This window comes from Notamacropus eugenii, chromosome 4 (assembly GCF_028372415.1).
Source record: "Notamacropus eugenii isolate mMacEug1 chromosome 4, mMacEug1.pri_v2, whole genome shotgun sequence".
Lineage (NCBI taxonomy): Eukaryota > Metazoa > Chordata > Mammalia > Diprotodontia > Macropodidae > Notamacropus > Notamacropus eugenii.
The window spans coordinates 241,185,591-241,210,581 of NC_092875.1; the positions used below are offsets into that span (position 1 = coordinate 241,185,591).

Here is a 24,991-nt window from a genome sequence, read left to right on the forward strand (position 1 = left end):
AAGGGAAATGAGAAGATTCTATAAGTCAAGTCCATGCATATATTACCCTTCTAGGTAGTGTATAAATGCTACCTACTACTAAAAACTACTCTCCCAAATCAACCAAACTATCCCAATCATGGTTCTTACATCACATTCCTTCAATCCTGTAGTCAGAATGACAGTGTGTATACACACACATACACATACACACACACACACACTTTATTGTCATCTGCTAATAAACTTATTTTTCTTTGTTCCCAAAATACACACTCTGTGAAAGCATTTATGGACGTCACTCATTAATATGAATGACCACCACAAATATTCCCTTAAACGCTCTAAAGACTCAATCTTTTCTCAGAGGCTTTAGGTAGTTGGGTTTTTTTAATTTTCTTCTCTTTTTTTCAGTTTGAACGCTTCTCATCTCTCTTCCAGCTAACTTTAAAGATAGAAGAAAAAGCTGTTCTCATTCAGTAAGAAATCTGCGATAACTTACTTATCCTCCTTTTGCCTTTCTTATTTTGTTCTTTATGGGTTCTGAAACCGAGTAGCTTAGAGAAAAAAAGATCTCATGAAGAAATGGTGGTAATTACAGCCGATGGCATTTGGGACAACACGGTCATCTGGCTCTTCTAAAAGAGTCTGCGACAAACATTTCACAATCCATTTGTCACCTCTGAGTCATTTTTTTGCTATTATCTCAGTATCATATATAATAGTTTTTAACTACTTAAGGGAAGTTGATGATAACATAGACCACCTGAAAAGCATTTTGCAAAGCAATGTATAAATGTGGGCTACTATTAATTATAAGCTCATACATCTTGATTTGCTAAACCTAATTTCCAAGGAGAAGCAGGATTGTCTTTTAGACAGAATCAGAAACTTGGAGACACAAAGACCCGGTCTCATATGTCACCTCCACCACACACAGACTGTGTGATGCTGGACAAGTTATTTAGCAGCTCAGTGTGTCAGTGGCAGGTAGGTAGCACAGTGGATAGAATGCTGGGCCAGACCTGAATTCAAATCTCGCCTCAGACACTAACTAGCTGTGTGACCCTGAGCAAGTCACTGAATTCTGTTTGCCTCAGTTTCCTCATCAAAACCAGCTGGAGAAGAAAATGGCAAACCACTCCAGTATCTTTGCCAAGAAACCCCCAAATGGGGTGGTGAAGATTCGGACATGACTGAAAATGACCAAACAACAACAATGTACCAAGCAACTCTGTAGGATTACAAACCACACAAAAGCTGCTTATTTGCATTAGTGGAGGGAATTTCCTTGATGAAAATTCCCTATATTAATGAAATCAAAGCTATAAATAAAAAAAATTTTTAACGGACAAAAACATTGTTTTTTGAAGAATATAGTCTGTGGAAGAACTAAAAACTGAACTCAAAATTTATGTTTTTGAACAACATGCTCAATACTTCTGACTCTCAGCAGTGAAAAGGTGTAGAAGGCTACGTACTGTCAAATGCTTGAGAGCTGTTGATGGGTTTTCCTCACTTTTTTCTTAGTTACAAGGGAGGAGTCAATGGATGGGCATGAGAAATAATGCTTATATTGAAAGAGTATTAATCAATTATTCATTGAGAAAAGATGAGGAAAGGCAAGCTAAGTCAAAGATGAATATTCATTCAATCATTCAACCAAAGATTGATAGAATGGCTAATATGTGCAAGATACTAGACGGACCAAACAGGCAAATTAAAAGTGTAGGGAAGGTGGTAAAACCAAGGGCCAAACTGAATAATTGCCAACCTCCACATAACCTAATGTTCAGTAAACTTAACCCCTACTGGGTTTTCTTGCCACTTGAAAATGATTACTAAGATAATCATACATACTTTATCTACCATTTTCTGTTACTCTATGTATGGTTTTTAAGGCCATTTTTTCTAATGCCTTACAGTTGCTATATATTTACTATCCTAGCAATTGCTCAGGAAAAGCCCACAGAAACTAATTCTTTTTAATTAAAGCAGGTACTTTATGCATTTTGCTGTGTCTTCAAATGATATTTACTGCTTATGCCTTTGGATGAGCCACTTCATCTCCAGGGGCCTCAGTTTCCTCATCTGAAAAATGAGAGCGTTAGACTAGATGCCTCTGAGGTCCCTTCCAACTTTACAGTTATGATCCTATGAAGAAATCTTCTGATTTACCTCAGAGATCTGTGTGACCCTGGGGCAAGTCACATCACTTCTCAGTACCCAGATCAGAGGTGTCAAACTCACACACCACAAAATACCCTAGCACACCAGAAACAGATTAAAAAGGGAAATGTTTAACAAAATAGATAAAATAAGATAAATAGATAAATAAGAAAAATAGCTAAAACACAATACAACATAGATAATGTTAATTTGTGGCATCCTAAGTCAATATGTGACTGGCGGGGATCCATTTCTATTTGAGTTTGACAACACTGTCCTTGATGATTGTCTAAGACTGTAAATTGCAAAGTAGGTACTGATCTACACTGGTATAGGGAGTTTCTTCACTGGGAATTCTCTTTCCTAATGAAATCATAGGTTTAGTTCAAAAGAAAATGTTATCTCCTAACAGAATTACATGAATTTATCACTATCTACATCCTACCCCTTGAAAAGAAGAGGGAGTTCCAGTTATAGTCAGTATTTGCTTTATCTTAAAAACACTAAATACCTTTGTCCTTTCTATTAAGTGCTGTGGAAACAATAAAGGACTTGGTGTCGAGATCCTTGTTGAGATCCCCTCTCTGTTTCTAGTCATTTTACCATTTAAAAAGTCACTAAAACTGTGCCTCTGTTTCTTTGCATGTAAAATGGAAATAATAATACAGAATTGTTGTAAGGAAGATACTTTGGGTTAGAAACTGTTCCTTTAATTCTCACAATAGCCATGGGAAGCAGGCTTTAAAACCCCCATATTCCTAGGACAAAAAAGACATACATCCTTGGACAACACTGGTGTGACTGTCCTTTCAACTAACATTGAAATCTTCATTTCAGAAAACAAAATTGAATCTGTGAAGTCATTTTCATAGCTTCAAAGTGTCCGTTTAATTGGCTTTTCATTTGTCAGTCCTCTGAATAATTATCACACAACTACTTTTACTTTGTTTTTTGAGAGTAATTTAGAATAGTGGGGAAAACACTGGATTAAAAGTCAGAAAATAGAAGTTTGATTTCCTGTTTGGCAAGACTTTGAAACAAGGTCTTACTGACTTCAAGGTCACCTCTCCATCCTTTAGGCCAATGATGATAAAAAATACAAATAGAGGTTGAAACCACATATTAATATTCTTCTTTATTTTGTTAAACACTTCTCAAATACATTTAATCTGGGTTGGGTGGCACTTGAAAGTATTGTGGACCACACGTCGCCTGCGGACCACATATTTGACACCTCTGTCCCATGCTGTAGTAAGTGAGAAAATCTTTGCTCTACCTGGCCAGTTGTTTTCTTATAGTCATGAAATAGAATGACTTCTAGATAATGCAAGAGTGACCAAAGGATGATGTATTGGTTCTCGATGAAAAACTAATAATACATCATGTCTTACATGTCACAGAAGGGTATTGATTTAGGAAGCAATAACTAAACGTTTCACAATTGTAATTAAAGATGTGAACACTCACATACCAGAGGCAGAATGATTAAGAACCATCAAGAAATGTCTAACTGTTATGTCCACCCTCGTTCATCGAACATTTACAACCTTCGTTCAACCGATTTCTGCAGGATGTTTAGACCAAATCTGATGTGAATCATAGAAAGGCCTGAACAGCGAAGGGCCTCAGGCTGTGAAACTCTCCTCCCCAACATAGGAGTTCCATTGTAACTAAAACAACATTGCTTACCACCTCCTGGCAGGAAGGTGATGGACTAGACAGTGTGAGACACATATCTTCATACACAGCCAATAGGAAGATTTTTTATTTTTGCTTGACTAGGCTTATTCATTTATTACAAGTAATCACTTTCTTTTTGGAAGGGGAGATTTGGGGAAGGTAGTGAGGTTATCAATAGTAGTACTACAAAAAGAATGTCAATAAATCGTAAAAGAAAAAAAGCAGAAGGAAGTTCAGAAAGGGACACAGACAAGTAGGGTAGTGTGAGAACTACTTTGTTAAATTCAAATTATATTTTTTTAAAAACCAAGTGAGGAAAAAAGACAAACTATATGTAACAGAAGTTCCTAGTTTCATAAACAATCCCTTTTTTAAACTTTCCTGTGCATATTGAAATGGTCATGTTTGTTGGTATTTATTAAGTTCATATAAAAAATAGAACTTTTTAAAATCAGCAACTATTTTTTAATGAACATGGGGTTAAGGATTGTGTATGGAAATGCCAAATCAGATGCAGATACAATATCACATTTTTTCTTTATTTCTTTTCACAAGTAGCCCATGGTAGAAGGATCTAGGTAAAGCAGAAAGATTAATCAGGTGGTATCTTTAAAAAATTGTTTTTAAAAAGAATTACCATTGAATTTTGGTAAAATATACCCAGAATGATGCTTCATTCAACTCAACTTTCTGTACACTATATCTGATCACAGTTTTTTATAAAACTTTGAAGAGTTGGAAGAAAAACGGAGATATCCTATAGCAACAGAAATACTTTACTTCAAAATAATCCCTCCATTTCCACTGCTTGTACAGGCTTCCCCTGATCACAAACTAGAAGGACTTTTTTTTTCTTTCTGAATTAGGGTGGCTATAGTACAGCATAACTAAAAATGCATTTTTCCTGAAAGGCTGACACTGCAAAGAATGATATTTAAGGAGCATTTTCTCATCCTTTCCTACATTAAAGAAAATAAGAACAGCTGGGTCCCTTTGTAGGACACACCCCAAAACAAAGTTAGCCTTCTGCAACATTTTCACATCAGGAGTACAACAAGCTCTAATGAACTCGCCTACTTGTGTTCAGCACTCATCATACAGCACAGTGATCAAAGAGATAATCAAAAGGTGAATTAATTTTTGGAATTAACTTATCAGAATATTTTCTTCCCAAGGGGAAAATGCCAGAATGTTTTTAAAACATCATACACTTCTTTTATCTCCTGGAAAATCTTTCTCTTTTTTTTCTTTCTTTTTTTTTTTCTTAGAGAGAGATGGCAACTGAGCCAGAAAATGAAAATGGTTTATTGCTCAGGGCTCTTAGGCCAAAAAGATGCTTTTCCAGAAAAAGAAACAATTTCTTTGGGCAGGAAAGAAGTCACCTAGTGATTATAGAAAAAATTAGAACCTTTACATGACTATTTAAAAAGACAGTTCATTCAATTCTAGCCTAAGATTATCAATTTTAGGCCAAGAATACACTAGGTATAAGTATCATGTAGCTGTGTTTTAAGTGGCACCTTCTTCGCTGTTTACACTCATTCGACACGCAATAACATTTTAACATTCCTCAAAAAGGAAGTGCCCTTTCTGCTATGAGTAATAATGAAAACAATATGTTAACCATTCCATTCAAAGCGGAACACATTATTAACACTAATTAAACACTACTTGTAATGACTGAACATGGAACATGCAACCCAACTCTTCTGTCTTAACTGATTTAATACGAATGCTAAAATGTGATAGATATCAAGCATTTTTACCAACACAGCTCAGTGTGAAAAATTTCCCAGATTCCTATATATTCCTATGTAGGCAGCTAGGTGGCTCAGTGGATAGAGTTCCAGGACGAGTCAGGAAGACTCGTCTTCCTAAATTCAAATCTAGCCTCAAACACTTAGTAGTTGTGTGAACCTGGGCAAGTCACCTGTGTTTGCCTCAGTTTCTTCATCTGTAAAATAAGCTAGAGAAGAAAATGGCAAACCACTGGAGTATCTTTCCCAAGAAAATCGGACATGACAGAAAACAACCGAACCACAAAAAATATATATTCCTATATGAATCATAACTATAATCTACTTGCACACTTTAGTTTTTATAGAAATCTAATTCTTGACTCAGCTATTTAATTTCTTCTCCTCCTTCTCCCCCTCCTCTCCTTGTCCTGCTCCTTTTTTTTTTTTTTAGAAACTAGGGGGACTAGCCAGCAAGGCATGTCCTTACAAATGGTAATCTTGGATAAACTTTCTAAATGTTCTTTGGTTGTCATTGTTGAATTTGGAACAGCATACGTTCTACTTTAAAGTGCTAAGACATCTCCCAGAGATAAGGGCCTATCAGATGGTCATGCTGTCAAGTACAAAAATCTGACTTGTTCAAAAATCAGCATGGCTGATGCTCATGGTCTAAGTCCAAGAGGTGGCAAAGCATAATTTATGAGAAAACCTTTGGAAACTTCTCAGAACTTCAGTGGAGTTCAGTAATTTTTGCCCTTTGAATGCAATGGATGGTAGCAAAAATGATGAAGAGGGAGATAAAGAGAATGGTAATGATTTTGGAGGGGTCTAGACTTGGGATTTCATCCGTGTGGGGGATTTCTGTTTTGGAAATGTTTTCCTCTCATGTAATTCAAGCAACGGTATATCTCTAATTATATTCTAAGGGAATTGCTTGAGGCAGTGACAAGTTAAGTAATCTCTTGATTACTCAGCTTGTAAAAGTCTGAAGGAGGACTTGAACCCACACCTTCCTGACTTCAAGGCCATCCCACTCTCCACTCTGTCATACTGTTTCTCATATGATAATAAAAATGAACAAAGCATCTCTGCTTGAATGGAAAGAAAGTCTAGCAGAAAAAAAAAGACTTTAAAAGTAAAATTTTACATGGTACACCTATATAATTTTTTCCTTTAAAAGAAAGCTAACTTTCTAAGCTAAGGAATAGTCTATATATTGACTAAATAAAGATTGAGATCCCTTAACTCTAAATTCTGTGTGATTTTATTCAGGTACTGTCTATAGTCATTCTAATATGGTCATTCAGTCATATCGCTGCCTTACGGACACCTAATTGAGACCTTCAGTACTGAAAGCATGAGAGTTTTGATTGGAGGAGAGAGAATTTTGAAGAGGGGAGCACAGCAGCATGAAGGCACTGGACCCCTCAGAAAATGAGGGCCACTAGAAAGAGGAGGGCAGTGAAAGCCAGGCCTGGAATCCAAATCCTAAAGCTGGTTGTTCTTACTTTGCTGTTTTTGTGTCCCTAGAAACCAAGGTTAAACATGACCAAGTCCCAGATATCCTGATATCAGTGCTTCCACTGGACACCACCAATGGGTACATTTTTATCTTACTTGGAAATATAAATGATTTTAGAAAGAGTAGTGTAGTACAAAAAACAGGGGACTGCGAACCCAAGAGACCTAGGTTCTAGTCTTGGCTATACCATTAACCAGCTACATGGGAGCAAGTCAGTTAACAACTATGGATTTCGGTTTCTCTCATTTACAAAACGAAGGGATTAGATTAAATGACCTTTAAGTTCTTTTCCTGCTCTGAAATGTCATGATTTTAAATATTTTTTAAATTATGGTATAAATGGCCATCTGAATTATTTTCAAGGTCCTTGAGTAATTTTAATCTTCCTTAAATTTTTTTTCTAAGTTCTCAAATGTATTCTCTTACCTCAAACAAAGGAAATAATGGTTTGTGAATCTTCCATGACTTTACCACTTAAAAAAAAAACAAACCAGTATTTTGACTCATGTACTAGATGATGAAGAGGGGTATATATGCATATATCTACCTGTGTGTTGTGAGTATGTATATATCTGCATGTGGGAAAAGTGTTCCTTTTTTACTAGTCATCTATTTAGAGACTTATGCAAGTTGGAATCTTCACAGTCTGTTAGCTACACTTATTTTCATAGAAGTGTCAGAGGTGAAGGGGGAGACTGATGGGTTTGCTTCCTTGTAGGATCACAGATTTAGAAGTGAAAGGGACCTGAGAAGTCATCTAGCTCAAGCAGAGGGCAAGAATAAATGAAGGCTAATATTTAAACCTAGGTCCTCTACTCAAAACCTAGTATTGCTTCACTGTCCCACAATGCTTTCCATCTCCTTTTTTCAAATACTGTCTACCATGATTCTGTGTGGGGAAAAAAAGGAAAAAAAGAAAGAATTCTACCCCAGTATCTTACAATACAAAACTCAGAAAATGTCAACACACAAAAAGAGCCAAGCAAATAGCAATTTGGTTTTCCCTGGAGGTAAACTAATCTTGGGTCTTCCCAGACATTGTCCTCAAGAGTTCTTTTTCTTTTACACTGTTGAAATGTAGGAGATATTTTATCATGGTAGTTGGTTGTTATTTTCAAGATTCTAATTTATCATCTTTGGGAACAAGGTATATGATGAGAAGGAAAGAAGAATGGGGATTTATGACAATAACTTCCTCCAGTAAATGGAAACAATTGGAAAAATTTAGTAAAGGGATGTCATTTGGAAGGGATTTTGCTACTGTTCTAATATTCACCATTCAAAGTATTGCCATCTTTCTATAAAAAGCCTACAGTTAATTCCATTCAACAACTATTTATTGAGTAGATGCATGCTTAGCACCATCCGAGGCACTGTGTCAGATGCAAAGGGTCTATAATACTCTGTCCCTATTCTCGAGGTGCTGATAGTCTAATTTTATTTAAGCTTCCCTTAGTCTTGAGCCATTCCCCTGTTGTCTCTAGACCTATGCTCGCTCTCACTAAGGTAAAGAGGAATTTTGTGGTTAACATATTATAACTACAAATAGGGGACAATAAAGCCAACATACAATTTGAATAATTCTGTTAAATTACTTCAAAGGTGCCCTGATGTTTTCTCGAAGTCTCCCAATCTGAGGCCAAATTCTAGAATCTCAGATAAAGACCTCAGTGTCATAGAGATCCATACCTTTATAAGATCATAGATTTAATAAAGAAAGGAATATTAGAGCTGCAGATGTTAAGCACCTCTTTGGAATACTTGAATATTTCTGTGGGCCAACGTTACACCACATATGTGCCCACAGAATAACTATGAATATACATTTTCTCACTGATCTTCACCGGTGAGGCCATCAAATTCCAACATTTTTGGTTTCCACTACATCCTGCCGCCCTGGGGGTGCTGCAGTGGTCAAGGCAATTTCTTAACCACCTCACACTGAGTAACCTGGAGCTCTAAAACACCAACCCACATCTACCACACCTCTTCAGGCTTCCAGCTTTAAGTCACTATGTGGTTAACTCCCAGTAAATTTATGCTGCTGCCAAATACATTGGGTGGGTTTGTGGTGAAACACCCCAGAGAGATGAGGACTAGCTTCCTCAGCTTAACCCTTAAGTCCTTTCCCCCAAAGGATTTCTTTCTTCTCTATTTCCAAATGTCACCAGCCTGAGCTTGGTCCTTAATAAATGCTTAGTAAGTTGAATTGATCCTCCAGGAAACTTACTTCCTGTCTTCTTGACTCCAGAAAGTTAAAAACTACTATAAAAAAAAATTAAGGTGCTACTCTGGTGGTGGTGGCGGTGTATCCTGATCAATAAGAAGGGGACAGGCAGAGAGGAAAGGAAAAATGGGAATAAACACAGGATAAAAAAGTTGGAAAAACCCTTAGAGGCCATGAAGTCTAACCTCTGCATCTTACAGATGAGGGACCTGAAACATAGGGAGGTTAAGTAACTTGGCCAGAAGTCACACAGCTAGTTAAGTCTTTTAGGAAGTATCTGAATCCAGGCCTTCTTGATACCAAGTCTACTCCCTTATTCATTATATCACTCTGCCTCTCAAGGACTCTAAGAAAAAGGCAGGAGGCACAAAGAAAAGGCTGATGATATAAAGGCAGAAAACCTGAAGGATAAAATTAAATAGAAACAACTTGTAACAGAAAGTATTTTTTATCTGTTTATTATGGTTCAGAGTTGTATTTCATCACTGTGGGGAATATCCATCAATGCAACTCCTCAGGAATTGAAGTCTTCGATTAGAATTTCATGACAGAACTGAAAAATTAAGTGGTTACCAGCTAGTATGTGTCCAAAGCAGGACTTAAACCCAGATCATCCAGATCTAAAAATAGCCCTCTATCCTTTACGCTATGTTTCCTTTTCCTGAGAATATTATAGAGAACATATTCAATTCAACACAAAATTTACTAAACATCTACTATATACAAGGTACTATATTAGGTGAGATTATTATTTAATAATAATGATGATGATATAATTTTGATCCTCATAGAGCGATGGACTCCACTCACCAACCCCATTCAAGCTCCTACTGTGTGCTTCTCCAAGTACTAAAGCCATAAACATCATGGCTCATAGTGACAAAAGTAATGGGATTTTTTCTTTAGAGGTTTCACACCAAAGCAAAAAGATTTTTCTTTGAATAAAAAGAGATTATGAGCATCAAATGAGTAAATGAATGTGAAAACACTCTGAAAACTGAAAAAAACCCACCCACCATACAATCATGTAAGTTGGCATTATTATAATGTTTTTACTTTGGCACTTCAAAGGCTCCATGATTTCTTCCACATGGACTCTACCACCACCAGCATGATTGGCAACTCTGTTCTGTGCCTCAGTAGAACTTCAAGAATTACTGATATATAAGAAAACTCATCATCTTGAGGGCAACCTTCTGAGGTTAAGTATCTCTCAACTTAATCGGCTCTCTCACAAAAGGTCACCTGCTCTCTACCTTCATCCAAAACTGCAGGTTGAACTGATGCTCCTGAGCTCTACTGGTCTGCATTTTACTAAATCTTGTTTTGTCTTTGGCCCACCATGACCCTTTCAGCCATCTTCATGCCCATCCATCTCCCTTTCCAGCTCTAAGAACGGTGATCAAATCAACAGCACCCCTGCTGATAAAAACATGCCCATTAACTGTTCTGTTGCTGCCAGCATTATTCTCTTTGACTTCTCTGAATAAAACACTTTACTCTGGTCACAACCCCCCTGTCATTTTCCCATATTAGAACGTAAGTTCCTTGAGGAGGAGAACGGTCTTGTCTACTTTTTTTGTATTCCCAACACAGCACAATGCATGGCACGGAGAAAGCACTTAATGTGCTTTTTTTCATTCATTCATCTGACAGTTCAATACCACTATTGTCACAGATAGTGGTGTTAACTTTAACTCTGGGTAAGTTCTGCCAAGAGAATGTTCCTGGAACCCCTGATGCATTTATCTGGACTGAATGCTAGAGTTGGGGAAGGCACTGAACTTGGAAGCCTAGAGACCTGGCTCTAACATTAACTAGCTATGTGACCTTATTTAGCTAAAGTTATTTCATGTCTTTGGGCCTCAGTTTCCTCATATGTTTAAAAATAAAGGGGGGGAGTGAATTGGACTTCTCTATTCTGGTCCCTTTTAGCTCTGAAATCATACAATGAAGTTAAGCTCCAAACCCTAATTTGTCTCCTTAGTCTTTAGTGTTTCCAAGTAAGATAATATTCTGATTTTCCTAACCCAACTTTCTTAGCGACAATTTTCTTATTAACCTCAGTGAAAAGCCGTCTTCAAAATGTAATTAGGATGAGGGATATGCTGGCACTCCACTCCTCTGAACACCACCTACCATAAATTCCTTACTCAGTGTTATCACTGCCGCAGAGGAGGCAGAGCTGACTCTAGCCAGAGGCTCTCTGGGTTTTCTTTCATCCTCCCCACCCTCAGCTACAGTTTGTTGTTTTAAGCCTAACCAAAAAAAAAAAAAATGCTTTGAGATATCAAAGATACAAAGAAAGAAGTGGAAAAAATACTAGCATGATAAGTCTTGTGTCAGTTGGTGAAGGCAAAATATCTTTCCCTTTTCCAGCTGGAACATAACTGTAGGAGGTTCATAAATGAAGAGGCAATATTCCTGAGGTACACGTGGCTATGCTTGGATGCTTATTTCCAACAATACTCCCTCTTTTCAGACTCTACTCTCCCAAAGACCCCAAAATATTAGTAGCAATTAGCAGTACTAATATGAGTAGGAAGTTATGTGAATAACTTGAATTACTGCAACAAAGCATGAATGATGTATGAAAGAAAACAATGCTCATTCCAATTAGCAGAGAAGAAAGACAGCGTTGTTTTCTGCAAGCTGTATACCAAAATACTTATTAGGGGTGGGAGACCTCCTGGAATCAACAGTTCACACACACACACACACACACACACACACACACACACACACACACACACACACACACTTCTTCACCTCCCTCCTAGAGGTCTATGAACATCCTACACTGGTTTATGATTGCCCAGTGTCAGGTAAAAGCAGGTCTTACTCCACTCATGCCCAGTCACCTCAGAGACACAGGTTACGGACATAGAACAAACCTCACAATGGGGATGAGAATTTTTTCCTACCCAAAACAGTCTGGAGATTTGGGATACTTTGGATGCTCAGCCTAACCGTTAGTAAGTTGCCTCAGAACCTCATAATATGCAATTGATAAATATTTGTTGAATGAATGGATAGCTAAGTGCTATTCCACCTGCTCTCTCCTTCCAACGCCTGTCTTCTGAACTTCATGTGGTTATCCTTTGAAAAGCATTGAAGTCCCTTGAAATAACATTCCCAACCTGTGCTGAGAAACTTATAATCATGTCTGTGTGCCCTTAAGATTTCAGACACATCCTGCCAGGGTGTGCCTGGAGGCGGCTGTATAATTGTTAAATTTCAGTGTGAACATTTACTTGTCAAACATTGGCAGTTACCACAAATCAAAGCTGTTTTGTTGATCGTCAAGACTTAGGAAAGTGTTAATAATACAGATTATATTTAAAGGTGTGTGTTCATGCATTTTCCCCCCAGTGGAGCCCTAGTTGTTAGACATCTACCAGCATAGCCCTGTGCTTTGAACGTTTTCTGGAGCTTAGCAGTAGTACAGCAGAAGGGTCAGGGAATAAAAACCATGCCTAATCTGGAGACCAGGTGAATGGAGGCTAATGATAACAATAAATAATAATAATATTATTGCATTTACATAGCACCTTAAGATTTGCAAATTGCTTTATATTCATTATCTCATCTGTGCCTCCCAACACCCCTCCATATTCAAATCCAATTCCATAACCCTAGGGAAGAGTCAGAAGTGGATTCAGGAGTCTGCATTGGATCAATCTGAAAGATTCACCAAGTGCTATTAGTCTAAACAGGGAAAAATGGTGTACATAAAAGGGCACTCCAAGTAGGAACTAAGCCACTACACTCCATTATGTAACTGTTTACAAAGTTAATCCTATAAATCCATCATAAAAATGAGTTACTTTAAATAGGATTAGGCCTTTTGGTGTTTACTAAAAGTGTAGGGTTTACTAGAGTTTACTAAGGAAAAAAAATACTCCAAAGATCCAACTTAAGCCTCTCCCCCACCCTTTTTTTCGAGTCTGGATCTCCCTATCACTTGTAGGTTGGAAGTGCTATTCCTACTGCAGCTCAGAACTCCCAAGCACAAGCAATCCATCAGCCTCAGCCTCCCCAGCAGCAGTGATTCAGGCATATACCACCATGAACAGCATGAATCCTATTTTAAGGGATGTTTGCTGAATTGAATTCTCCCAAAGGATTCTGAAATATAAATGACTCTTGTATAGTATCTAACTATGCTCTCAGACTAAAAGTCAAATTCAAAACATGAGAAGAATAAAATTATCACAAAATATGTAGATTCATATAACTCTCACATAGTCTACATTTCAGCCAAACTTACAGCATATTCCACTAGAGAATGCACTAAGGGAATTTTATTTTTTAATGTTCAAGTCATCAAGCATTTATTAAGCAACCACTATGTGTCAGGCACCGTGCTAAGCACTCAGAATAGAGAGACAAAAAAAGTTCCTGTCCATGGGATCATTCACTGAAAACTTAATCACAAAAGGCATCGTTTTTATCCATCAAACTATATATTACTGCAACATCCGTATTATGCAATTCAGCACTTATTGCATAACAATGATCCATATTTTCTAACTAAAAGAATATATCATGTGACTTAATTTAAATGAAAAGTCACTCTTAAAAAAAGATTTCAGGGTATGCCTGGTCAGACTCAGAACATGTACCCAAGTCGTTTTCTGCATTCTGATTTGCCTGTTGCTTTTCGTGCCTGCATGCTTATACATCCTTGACTGCATTCTCTCCCTCAATTCTGCCTCTCAGAATACTTAACTTCCTTCTAAGCTCAACTCACAGGCCATTCTTGACTGGAAGTCTTTCCTGATTCCCCCAAATTGTAAGTGCTCTCTTTCTCCTCAAATTATACTTAACTCATTTATCTGTATAAATATTGCACCCCCATGATAAAATGTAGGCACCCTGAGGGCAGGTCCTGTTTTTCTCAGTGCTTGGCACATATGCTTAATAAATGTTTAATACATTGACAATTAATAAATTAATCAGGCAACAAACATTTATTAAGTACTTAGTATGTACCAAAAACCGTGCTAGGCACTAGAGATATAAAGAAAGGTAAAAAACTTATCCTGTGCTCTCAAAGAGCACATAGTCTAATGGGTAAAAAAAGATGCAAATCACTCAATTTGGTATGCAAATCTATCTTACACTACAGAAAAGTAGGGGGGAAGGGGAGATGGGGGAGATGGTAGCAGGGAGGGCAAAAGGGAAGAGGGGTTAATTAGAAGTAAACACTTTTGAGGAGGGACAGGGTTAAAAGAGAGAATAGAATAAATGGGGAGCAGGATAGGATGGGGGGAAATAGTTAGTCTTTCACATCCTGACTGTTATGGAAGTGTTTTCCATGACTACACATGTATGGCTTATGTCAAATTGCTTGCCTTCTCAGTGGGGATGGGTGGGGAAGAAGGGAGAGAGGTTGGAACTTAAAGTTTTAAAAATGAATGTTAAAAATTGTTTTTACACGCTACTGGGAAATCAGACATATAGGAAATGGGGTATAGAAATCTATCTTGCCCTACAAGAAAATAGAGGGGAAGGGGATGAGAGAAAGGAGAGGTGTGATAGAAGGGAGGACACACTGGGGAAGGGGTAATCAGAATGTACAATGTCTTGGGGTGGGCAAAGGAGAAAGATGGGGGGAAATTCGGAACTCAAAATCTTGTGGCTGCTGAAAACTAAAAATAAATTAATTTTTTTAAAAAGATAAGATAAAAACAATGACATATAACCATGTACAGGATAAATTGCAGATAGTCTCAGAAAGAAGGCACTAAGATTAAAGAGGAATGGGAAAGGCTATTTGCAGAAGGTGGAACTTGAAGCCAGGAGGCAGAGATGAGGGGGGAGAGAGAGGCAAGAAAGACAAACATTGAAAATGCTCAGTGAAGACAGAAAATCCTTTTCTAAGAAAAGCAAGGAGGCCAGTGTCATTGGACTGCAAATATGTGGAGAGGACTCAAATGTCAGAAGGCTGGAAAGGGAGAAGGGGAGAGATTATGATAGGTTTTAAAAGCTACATGGGATTTTATATTTGACCCTGGGAGACACAAGGAACACTAAAGTTTACATGATGGGGCCAGGGGGAGAAGCATGGTAGGGAGTTGACATGGTCAGACTGTGGTAGTAGTGTCAAGAGAAGTATATGAAAATGTTACTAAGATAGAAGCAACAAGACTTGACAACTGATATGGATATGGATAGGGCGGATTAGAGAGAGCACGACTCAGTGATGACACCTCTGTTGTAAATCTGGGTAACAGGGAAGATAGTAATGGCAGGACAATAAAATATGAAAGTGAGGAAGAGGCGAAAGTTTAGGAGGGCAGAAAAGTTGGATTGTAGACATGTTGAGTTTGAGATGTCTGGATGATATATGATTCATAAGCTGCTCCAGATACAAAACTAGAGGTCAGGGGAACAATTAAGGCTGGACAAATAGATCTGAGAATCACCTGTATAAAGCTGATAATTGATACCATGGGAGCTGAAGAAATCACTAGGTGAAACAGTATTGAGGAAGTACAAAAGTGAGACCAGGACAGAGCCTTAGGGCTTGTCTACAGTTAGTGGGAGTGACATAGATGAAGATCCAGCAAAGAAAACCAAGAAGTGGACAGACAGGCAGACAGAGCACAGGAGAGCAGTATCACTTAAATCTGGAGAGAAAATGTCAAGAATAGGAAGATGACAGTAGCAAAGGCTGCAGAGGTCAGGAAAGATGAGGACTGAGAAATAGCCATAGGCTTTAGCAATTAAGAGGTCATGGCTAATTTTGGAGACAGCAGGATTTTTTCTTTCCTCTAACACTGCCACCACTCTAATATGGACCCTCATCTCCTCACACCTGGATTAATACAATTATTTTCTAATTGTTCTCCTTACCTCCAGTCTCTCCCCATCCCAATTCATCCTCCACTCTGCTATCAAAGTGATTTTCCTAAATAACACATTTGACAGTGTCATCTCCACCACTCCATTCAATAAACTTCAGTGGCTCCCTACTTCCTTCAGAGTCAAATAAAAAAAATCCTGTTTGACTTTTAAAGTCCTTCAGAAATGGTCTCTTCCTACCTTTCTAGCCTTCTCATACCTTACTCCCTTCTAAGATCCAGTGAATGCCTCTTTGCTCTTCCAATAAGACAATCCATCTGGTGACTATACATGTTCACTCTCCTCAGTGTCTGGAATTCTCCCTCTCCCTTGTCTTTACCTCCTGGATTCAATGGTTTCATTCAAGCCTAAGTTCAAATTCCATCTTTTGCAAGATCTTTTCCTGTTTCCCCTTCATGTTAGTATCTTCTGCTGACCATCTCCAATTCATCCAGTATACACTTTGCTTGTACAAAGCTATGCGCATGTGGCCTCACTCCTTAAATTGTGAGCTCCCAGAGAGCAGGTTATTTTCGCTGCTCTTTGTAGCCCTGGCACTTAGCACAGAGTCTGGCAGAGAGCAGATGCTTAATAGCAGTTTGCTTACTTGACTGGTAAGAAAGACCTGAACTAGGGTGGGGGCAGAAACAGATGTGAACCAATACCGTAAGTATATTCCAAAATTAAGGAAACCTTTTTTTTTCACAAGGCAATGTAAAATTACCTTTATACAGAATAAATAGTCTATGAAAATGCCTTTAACAGGCAGCCGAGGCCACGAAATTACAACACTTGTCTTGAGTCATAGCCAGTGACTGCTTTCTAAGAGAATAACAGAGCTTTAAAATAAACAGGGTTTTATGGAAACAGGGCAGATAAGACAGAGCTGTTGCCCAGTGAATGAGAGCCAGGAAAAATCCGGTCTTCCCCTCCAACTGAGGCCAGACTTTGAAGAAATTTAATGAGTAAAGATTATAGCTGTAACCAATCTTTTGCTAGGGGGTTATATCTTTTTTTTCAGCTATTTAATCTTTTTATTTCACTTCAGTCTGATAAGAGAGGTTTGCAGAATAAACAGACAAGCTTGAAGACTAGTCAAAAGGCAATGCTAATCATAGGAATAAGGTACCAAAACAGCTTTTAAATAGAAACAGATCATTTGAGACAAGTTTGCAAAGAGCAAACTGTCTGTCATTATCTGCAAATCACCATTTCCCCATCCCGTCCAGTACAGATATACTGTCAGCACTCAACAAGTGATAAATGCTACTACTGATAAAGGTGTCTTTTACTGATGGGACATCACCAGGCCTTCTTTTGCTCTTCCTTTAGGTTCATGTGCTAAAGCAGTTAATAATCAAATCAATGTAATGAATCCTAGTATTAATATTTTTTCAGCATCAGGTTTTTTTTTCTGAACATTTTTACAATTAACTGAATTTATACAAATAACTTTTATCAACTAATATTATGTTTTCATAAACTAATTTTTAAATTGTAACTTCTTCCACTTCTGAAACCTGACAGTTAAATTCTAATTACTTATGTATTGTATTTGGTATACAGAGACATACATTTGCAAGATGACATAGTATAGCAGAAAAGTATGCTTCTCCCATTGGGCACAGGCTAGCTTAATGTCATTCTAATTAAAAACCCAAACTAGAGCAAGGTACTTTTAAAATTCTTTGTGGATTTTTTTTGGAGGGGGAGGGTAGGGAAGAGCTTGTTGCTGTTAATAACAGCTGGGAAAATTTTCAGAATTACAAATTACTGAAGTGCCGTCATTCATATGAACATCATGTTATTGGCCCACTGTCCTTGAGGTGCTGGGTGTAAGTTGTTCTTCTGGTAATGGGGATAGATTTGTTCTGAGTTCTTTTCCCGGGGCCCCTTGTGACCAGTGCCACACACTTCCACGACAGCTGGCAATGGTTATGTATGAGTTAGTTCTCTGGTAGCTCTGGAGCACAGTAAAGCTATTATAATGCTCATGTGTAACTGTGACCTTCCCCCTTAGCCTCATGAACTTGCTTCTTCTTTCCTGACTTTCAAATTTCTATTAATAGAACCACCATCCCCTACTAGTTACTTGAAACCTTAAAAGACCATTGCCTTTGATCTTCCCTATCTTTTGTCCTCCACATTCAATCAGCTCCCAGTCAATTCCATCTCTGCATTTTCCTCTCATATCCATAAATCTCCTGGGTTGCCCCTCTAGTGGACCCTCATTACCTCTAGATTAAAGATTGTTGTAATAACCTCTTAACCTACCTCCAATCACCACTACCACCATCACCCTCCCAGTGTTTCCTATACACCACTGCCAGATTAGTCTTGCTCATAAACAGCTCTGGTCACATCCCTGGTTCCTCACTGCCTATACAATGAAGTCCAAACTCCGTAGGCCCATGCTGTGGTTCCAAGCTACCTTTCCAGCCTTCACAGTCCAGACAACTGGACCACTGGCTGTTCCCCAAATACATCCCTCACTTTTCTGCTCTGATGCCTCTGCTCACTCCATTCTCAAATGGAGAATGAAATGCATTCATTTCTCACAACTGATCCCATGGAAGTCCTAGTGATAAACCTAGTTGAAATCCAAGTGATGATACAGCAGCAGCTAGCATTTGTATAGCACTCTGAAGTTTGCAAAGTGTTTTACTAAGGTGATGTCATTTCCTCTTCACAACAACTCTAGAAGGTAAGTGATATTATTATATTATTATACTCATTTTACAGATGAGAAACCTCCTGCTACATGAAGCCTTCTTCAACTCTCCTAGACAGAAATGACATATGTTAATCCTCTGAACATTCACATTAACATATATCTCTTATATTTTGTTTTGCAGTATATCTGTCTCTACTATACTGTAAACTCCTTGAATTTGGAAACTATGTTGCATATCTCTGTAGCATTTACACATTATGCATCTGATGTTTGATGAATGAATGAATTCTAGCAGAAATTCAATGACCCAAACAACTAGCCCTTCCCTCAAATCCAAGAAAAAGATATTTTAATAAATTGAACACAGGTAGCTAGACACAGTCAGTAGTAATTTCCAGTGGACAAAGCCCCAGACCTTGATTTAGGAAGACCTGAGTTCAAATCTTGCCTCATAAACTTACTGACTGTATAACCCTAAGCAAGTCACTTAACCCTGTTTGTCTCAGTTTCCTCATACGTAAAATAAGCTGGAGAAGTAAAAAGCAAATCACTCTAGCATCTTTGTCAAGAAAGCCTCAAATAGAGTCACAAAGAGCCAGATGACTGAAATGACTCAACAACAAAAGATCTCTTCAGAACTCTTCCCTTGCCTTCTAATACAATTCACTTTTGTGGTTCTGCCTTATACCTCCCTGACTGTGTTCTGTCTCATTCACTGTTCATTAGTAGTTTATCTCCACTTTTTGATGGATGTTAATTCAATTTTGAGCTAGTAAAAGGAATGTGTTTGCAATAATACTGCCTTAATCTTTGAGAAGGAAGTTATGAAGGGAAGTTCAGACATCCTTGTTAAGATTAAGAGGTCCAGCCAAATCAAATGAAAAAGTCAAACTGCTCTAAAAAAACTTTGGAAGGCAAACTGAGGATTTTGGTGTACATATGTAAAAATAGGACTGTTAGGTCCTTTGCCCTTAGACATTTTAAACTATCTCTTTTCACAGAAATATGAAGTAGCTTTGGTCTTTTGGACTCTAGACCTGATACTCTAACCACTGTGCCACCTGGCTGCCCCTTCTGAGGAAATCTACATACTGTCAGTTTAAGACATCAGGCATCAGAGAAGCACAAAACCCTCTTTTTGCTCCAGAACTGAAAATGATGTTAGAGAACATTTATTCTGTCAGAAATGGGACTTATTCAAGGTCACAAAAAAAGTGGCAGAGGTTACATTTCAGATCTCTCCCTCCCAGCACAGTCCAATTTCCAGCATGCCAAATCGCTTCCCCCCAGTCTTTGCCCCTCTCCCACAGAGACATTTCCAACTTTTGTTTGTTTCACTTAGTTAAGTCACAGATTTTTAGAGTATGGTGTTAGTCAAGGTAAGATGCATTTTCTAGCCTGATTCCTCAGCACTCTGATCATTGTTACTGCTGTCTGGTACCACCTAAGAGAATCTCAGGAAGAGATCACAGAAGTCAGCTAGTGCAACCCAGTGCAGGCACTTAATAAAATGTCTATTGTCCTCTCTACCTGAAGCATAACTCCCATATAAATATCCTTCACAAGTGATCATTTAGCTTCAGTGTGAAAATCTCCGCTAAGAAGGAAATCACTACTGGCCATGGACGCTCACTTCATGTTTGGGCAGCATTAGTTGCTAAGAAATTTTACTAACCAGAAAAATTCCTCCCCATAGCTTCTATTCCACTAGTCTTCCTTCTTCTCTTGCATCATGAATAAATCTAATAATCTTGCTTTCACATAATAGCATTCCAACTATCTTAAGACAGAAATCCAAGTCAAACCTTCCTAGTTTTTTCAACTGATTCATATATGGTATGGCTCTTCATCATACTGATAGTGTCTCTCCTGAAAACATGGCCAGAAAAGAAAATCCTTAGCACCAAAGTCCTTGGTGCCATCAACAGCAGAAACTGATATGGTTTTATGAATGGAAATAAAGATGCAAGACCATTTGCTTTTCTACTGCACCTTCAGGGCCTCATCTCTTCCATCTGAATTACAGCTGAACTCTTCCTCTATGTGCTTTCTACTGCTATTAGAATGTTAGTTTTTTTCAGAGGAAGAACTATCTTGTTTTCATTTTTATTCTCAGCACCACTAGCACTGTGCTTTGTATATCATACGTGCTTAATAAATGCTTTTTCATCCATTCATTGCCCAGCCTGTCAATGTCTGTCCTTAAAATATGGTACCCAGAACTGAACACAATATTCCAGATGTGGCCCAAGCAGAGAAGAGTATGGTGGGACAATCATCTCTTCTCTCCTAGACACCATACTTCTATTCATGAAGCCTAAGAGGGAAACAATTTCTATTTGGCTCATCAACTTCTTGAGGGTAACAATCATGAATTATTCATCATTATTCATCTTTGTATCTTTCTCAGGATCTAGCACATTGCTTGTGCATAGCAGACACAATAAACAGCTGGTTAAACTTAATTTAGATCAAAATTTACATTTATTTGATTTAGATCAAATATACCCTAATTGTAACAACCAATTCAATATGATCAATAAGGTCTTTGGAGATATGTGCTATATTAGTAAAAGGCATCCAGAAGAGCATAATGGAAAAATCTTTGCAGGCTGTTTTCTGTAATTAGAAAACAATTTAACTCTACTCAGTACTATATACTTTCTGGTCTAAATTCTACTGATGATAATTATAAATATATATATATATATATATATATATATATATATATATATATATATATATATATATATATATATATATATATATGAAAAGTTTAAACATTTCTGTCTGATCATTTATCCAATCTAATCTGTCAGTGCTTAAGGGATTAAATAAGCCTAAACATATGTCTATATTTATTAAGGCAGAGAAGGATTTCCTTGCAAGATTTCCTGACTAACAAGATTCTCCCCTAAAATGTGGGACATGCAAAGAAATTCCTCTTTAATGTTTTTATAAGTCAATTCAGTTGTGGGTCTTAGGACCACCCAGTCACATCACCGAGTCTAGACTCAGGCAATTAGGCTCTAAGTTTTTGCACTAAAGTTTCATTCTGCTGAATGAAAATGCCATGTCATAGTCTGGAGCACTGGATTTGGAGTTAGGAAAACTTGGGTTTGAATCCTTTCAGACACTTACTAGTTGTGTGACCCTAGTGAAGTCCCATAACCTTTTTGAGCCTGGGGCTTTTCAGTCTCCTGTTAAATAGGAGGACTAGATGATCTCTAAGGTATACTCTAGCTCTAAATCCATGATCTCATAAGTTGAAAAAATATCCCAAGAATGGCAAGAATTAGATACTCAGTGGTATACTTTCTTTGCCTGGAATTCTATATTATAATTATTACTAATTATTAGGAAAAAATTAATTTCACCTGTAATTGCACTATATACATCTGTCATTCATTCATTCATTCATATCTGCCCTTATTTTATATGACTATAACTGCAAAAACTATGTGGACTAAGAAAAAATAACTCCTATCCATAGCATTTGAATTTGATGACAACTTTGGTAGAGTATTACTATCATTTCCATTAAGGATGAGATCATTATGGTTCCAATTGGGGAGATGACTAGCTCTCGTCCTCATACAGCTATTACCACTTCTGACATATAATGGCTATGTTGCTCTGGGCAACTACTCAGTGTGATGTGGTAACTTTCTGCAAGTACAAAGTTGCAGAAAAGAAGTTGACTTGCACATGGTTTGGGGAGTTTCTCCATTTAGGAATTCCCTACATCAATAAAATCACAGGTCCTGTCTTTCTCTCTCATACAGTTGGTGACAGAGTAAGAACTTGAATACAGTGGAAGTTCTTTGCACTGTAACAGTTAGTTCTAAAAGAACATGACTATGTATATAATACATTTTTTAAATCGTGCCTTTTCTCTGTTGTAAGGAACTGAAATTTTGATTAGAAAAAAAGCAAAGCTAATGAATTCTCCTGTAATATTATGCCTTCACTGACAACAATTTGCACTCACTTATAAAAGCACCTAAGTGTAAAAAAAAAAAAAGAAAAGAAAAAATTTTATAAAGTTAAACAGTGACTTTTTCTGGGTGGAATCTGAAATTGTAAATAAATGTTATATTCAGGCACTGAGGTGGAGTTTCTCTAGGATAAGATATTAGGACAAAACTACCATTTTGATCGGTATTATACAATCAAGGAGTACTACACAATTTTCCCAAGATTTTAACAATATCTATTTTGAAAACTTGTGCTGTGTGCTCTTGCCCCACGGTCCGCAATATGGATCTAATTAGCTTCAGCTGCCTTATGTTAGTAATAAAAAGGGAAAGCTTTGTTCATCATCTAACATGGTCCAATAATCACAGGCTCAAAAATCATACATAGCCTTCAATCCCCATACAAAGAAATAAACTTCTTAAAAATATCTCCACACCGTGCGCTACCCTGCTAAGCGCGGTAACTTTGCGGCTCTAGGTTTTGACTAGATCTGGAAGTGATTTATGGATAGAATGGAGACCGAGCCCTCCCTTTACTCCCTCCCATCCACCCCCGCCCAGCTTACTCGGCCCCGAAAGTACTTACACCGGCGTGGACGGACAGGGAATCTGGTTCCAGGCACATTTGTACTGAGCCTGAATAAAACTCTCAGTTCCCTCCAGCACAGAGCAGCTCACATTCTTGTTCACTATGTAGGCGCACCAGTTCCTGGGGCGGGGTAGAAAGAGAGAAGGATTAACTGTAAAATGGGGGAACAATGAGAATGGCAAAGAAAGGATGGCTCGAATATATGTACAATGCCTTGGTGGCTGAGGGCACGTGGGTGTGGAGGGGACTGTCTTTTTTTAATAAAACAAAAATTCACTAAGTATATGAAAGAAAGAGAATGAATGCCAAGGTGAGCTGCTCCAGCATCTATGTGCCTTGGAGCGGGTTGGGGGCGCCCCCGAGGCAGGAGATGCTGCCTCCCTCCATCCCCGCGCCCCCCAGGGCTTGGCAGAGCCCGACTTCAGCGTGTGGCCGGGCCAGTCCTGCTAGTCTCCAGGCCGCTGCTGTCCCGCCTGCAGTTCTGCTCCTCCGCCTGCCCAGCCAGCTCCCCGCTCCCCTGACAGGCTCCCCAAAGCAACCCCCAGCCCAGGCGATGCTCGCTGGGCTGGGCGCGGGGAGTCTACGTGTCACCCAGCAGCACCCCGGGGACTTCTCGCTGCTCCCAGAGGGTTCGGGGCTGAGAGCTCACTCTGGGGCGCTGAGGGCTGGGAGAGTGGCAGGCGGGCAGGCAGGGAAGCCCGCGCCTCCAAGGGGATTCGCCCTGGCCAGGGAGAGGGGAAGAGGCGAGGGGGCACTTACTTGTTCCGAACGCCGGGCCGGCTGGTCTGCCGCATATGGGGGGTGGCTTGGGCAAGCCAGTCCTCTCGGAGGGCCAGGAGCGCCAGCACCCACGCCCAGCCGCAGGGCCACATTCTGCTGCGCCCCGGGCTCGGATGGCCCCGCTGCTCCAGCTGCCGCAGCTGGCGCAAAGGGGGCGAAGGAGCGCGCTCCAGCGCCCTGCCGGACCGAATGCGCCCTCACACCGGGGCTCTGGGGTGGAGGGCAGGGGGCAGCCACCCGGAGCCCGGGCCACCAGGTCTGCGAGCTGCTTCGGCCCCTTTTCCAGCGCCCCCCGCCCTCCCGCTCCGCACCCGGCCCCTCACTCTACTTTCTCACACTTCTCCTTTTCCGGCTTTCCTCACCCTGCTCCTCTCCTCCTCAGGTCCCTCAATGACGCACAGGTCCCCCCGGTTGCCGCCCTCCTCTTTATTTCACTTCCCCCTCCGAAATGTGACTCTTGCCTCCGCCCGGGCTCCGTCTCTGTGTCTCCAGTCCCCTTCTCCTCTCTGCGGGGGGTTAGGGACAAGAGGATTGGGAGAAGGGTCTGTATTACAATATTTCACATTACTCATTCCTTTGGTCTTTTCTCCGAAGCACAGGAACTCCGCCTCCCACCTTCCAGAGACACCCCCCCAGCCCCTCAGGAGCAGCAATCCGCAGTCTGAGAGTCTGCTCCCACCGGCATCCCTGGGTGCTGAGCTCCAGCGCTGAGTCCAGGGGCATCTTTATCAGTCCCCGGGGAAAGGCACTGATCTGGATTTCCTCATCTGGCAAGAGGCATGCATTCACTCCCCTTTTCTTATGTC

At 39.2% G+C, this 24,991-nt stretch overlaps 1 protein-coding gene across 1 annotated transcript in view; it reads right to left on the reverse strand.

Annotated features, from left to right (window-relative positions):
• The window catches only part of EMILIN2 (elastin microfibril interfacer 2), a 58,438-nt gene extending 34,061 nt beyond the window's left edge, over window positions 1-24,377 (reverse strand). Inside the window, exons 1-2 of the mRNA XM_072604317.1 lie at window positions 24,165-24,377; window positions 23,403-23,525 (exon numbers count right to left, since the gene is read on the reverse strand). Coding sequence (XP_072460418.1) covers window positions 23,403-23,525; window positions 24,165-24,277 — 236 coding nt within the window. The 5' untranslated portion in view covers window positions 24,278-24,377. The remainder of the gene's footprint in view (window positions 1-23,402; window positions 23,526-24,164) is intronic.
• Between the last annotated feature and the right edge of the window lie 614 nt (window positions 24,378-24,991).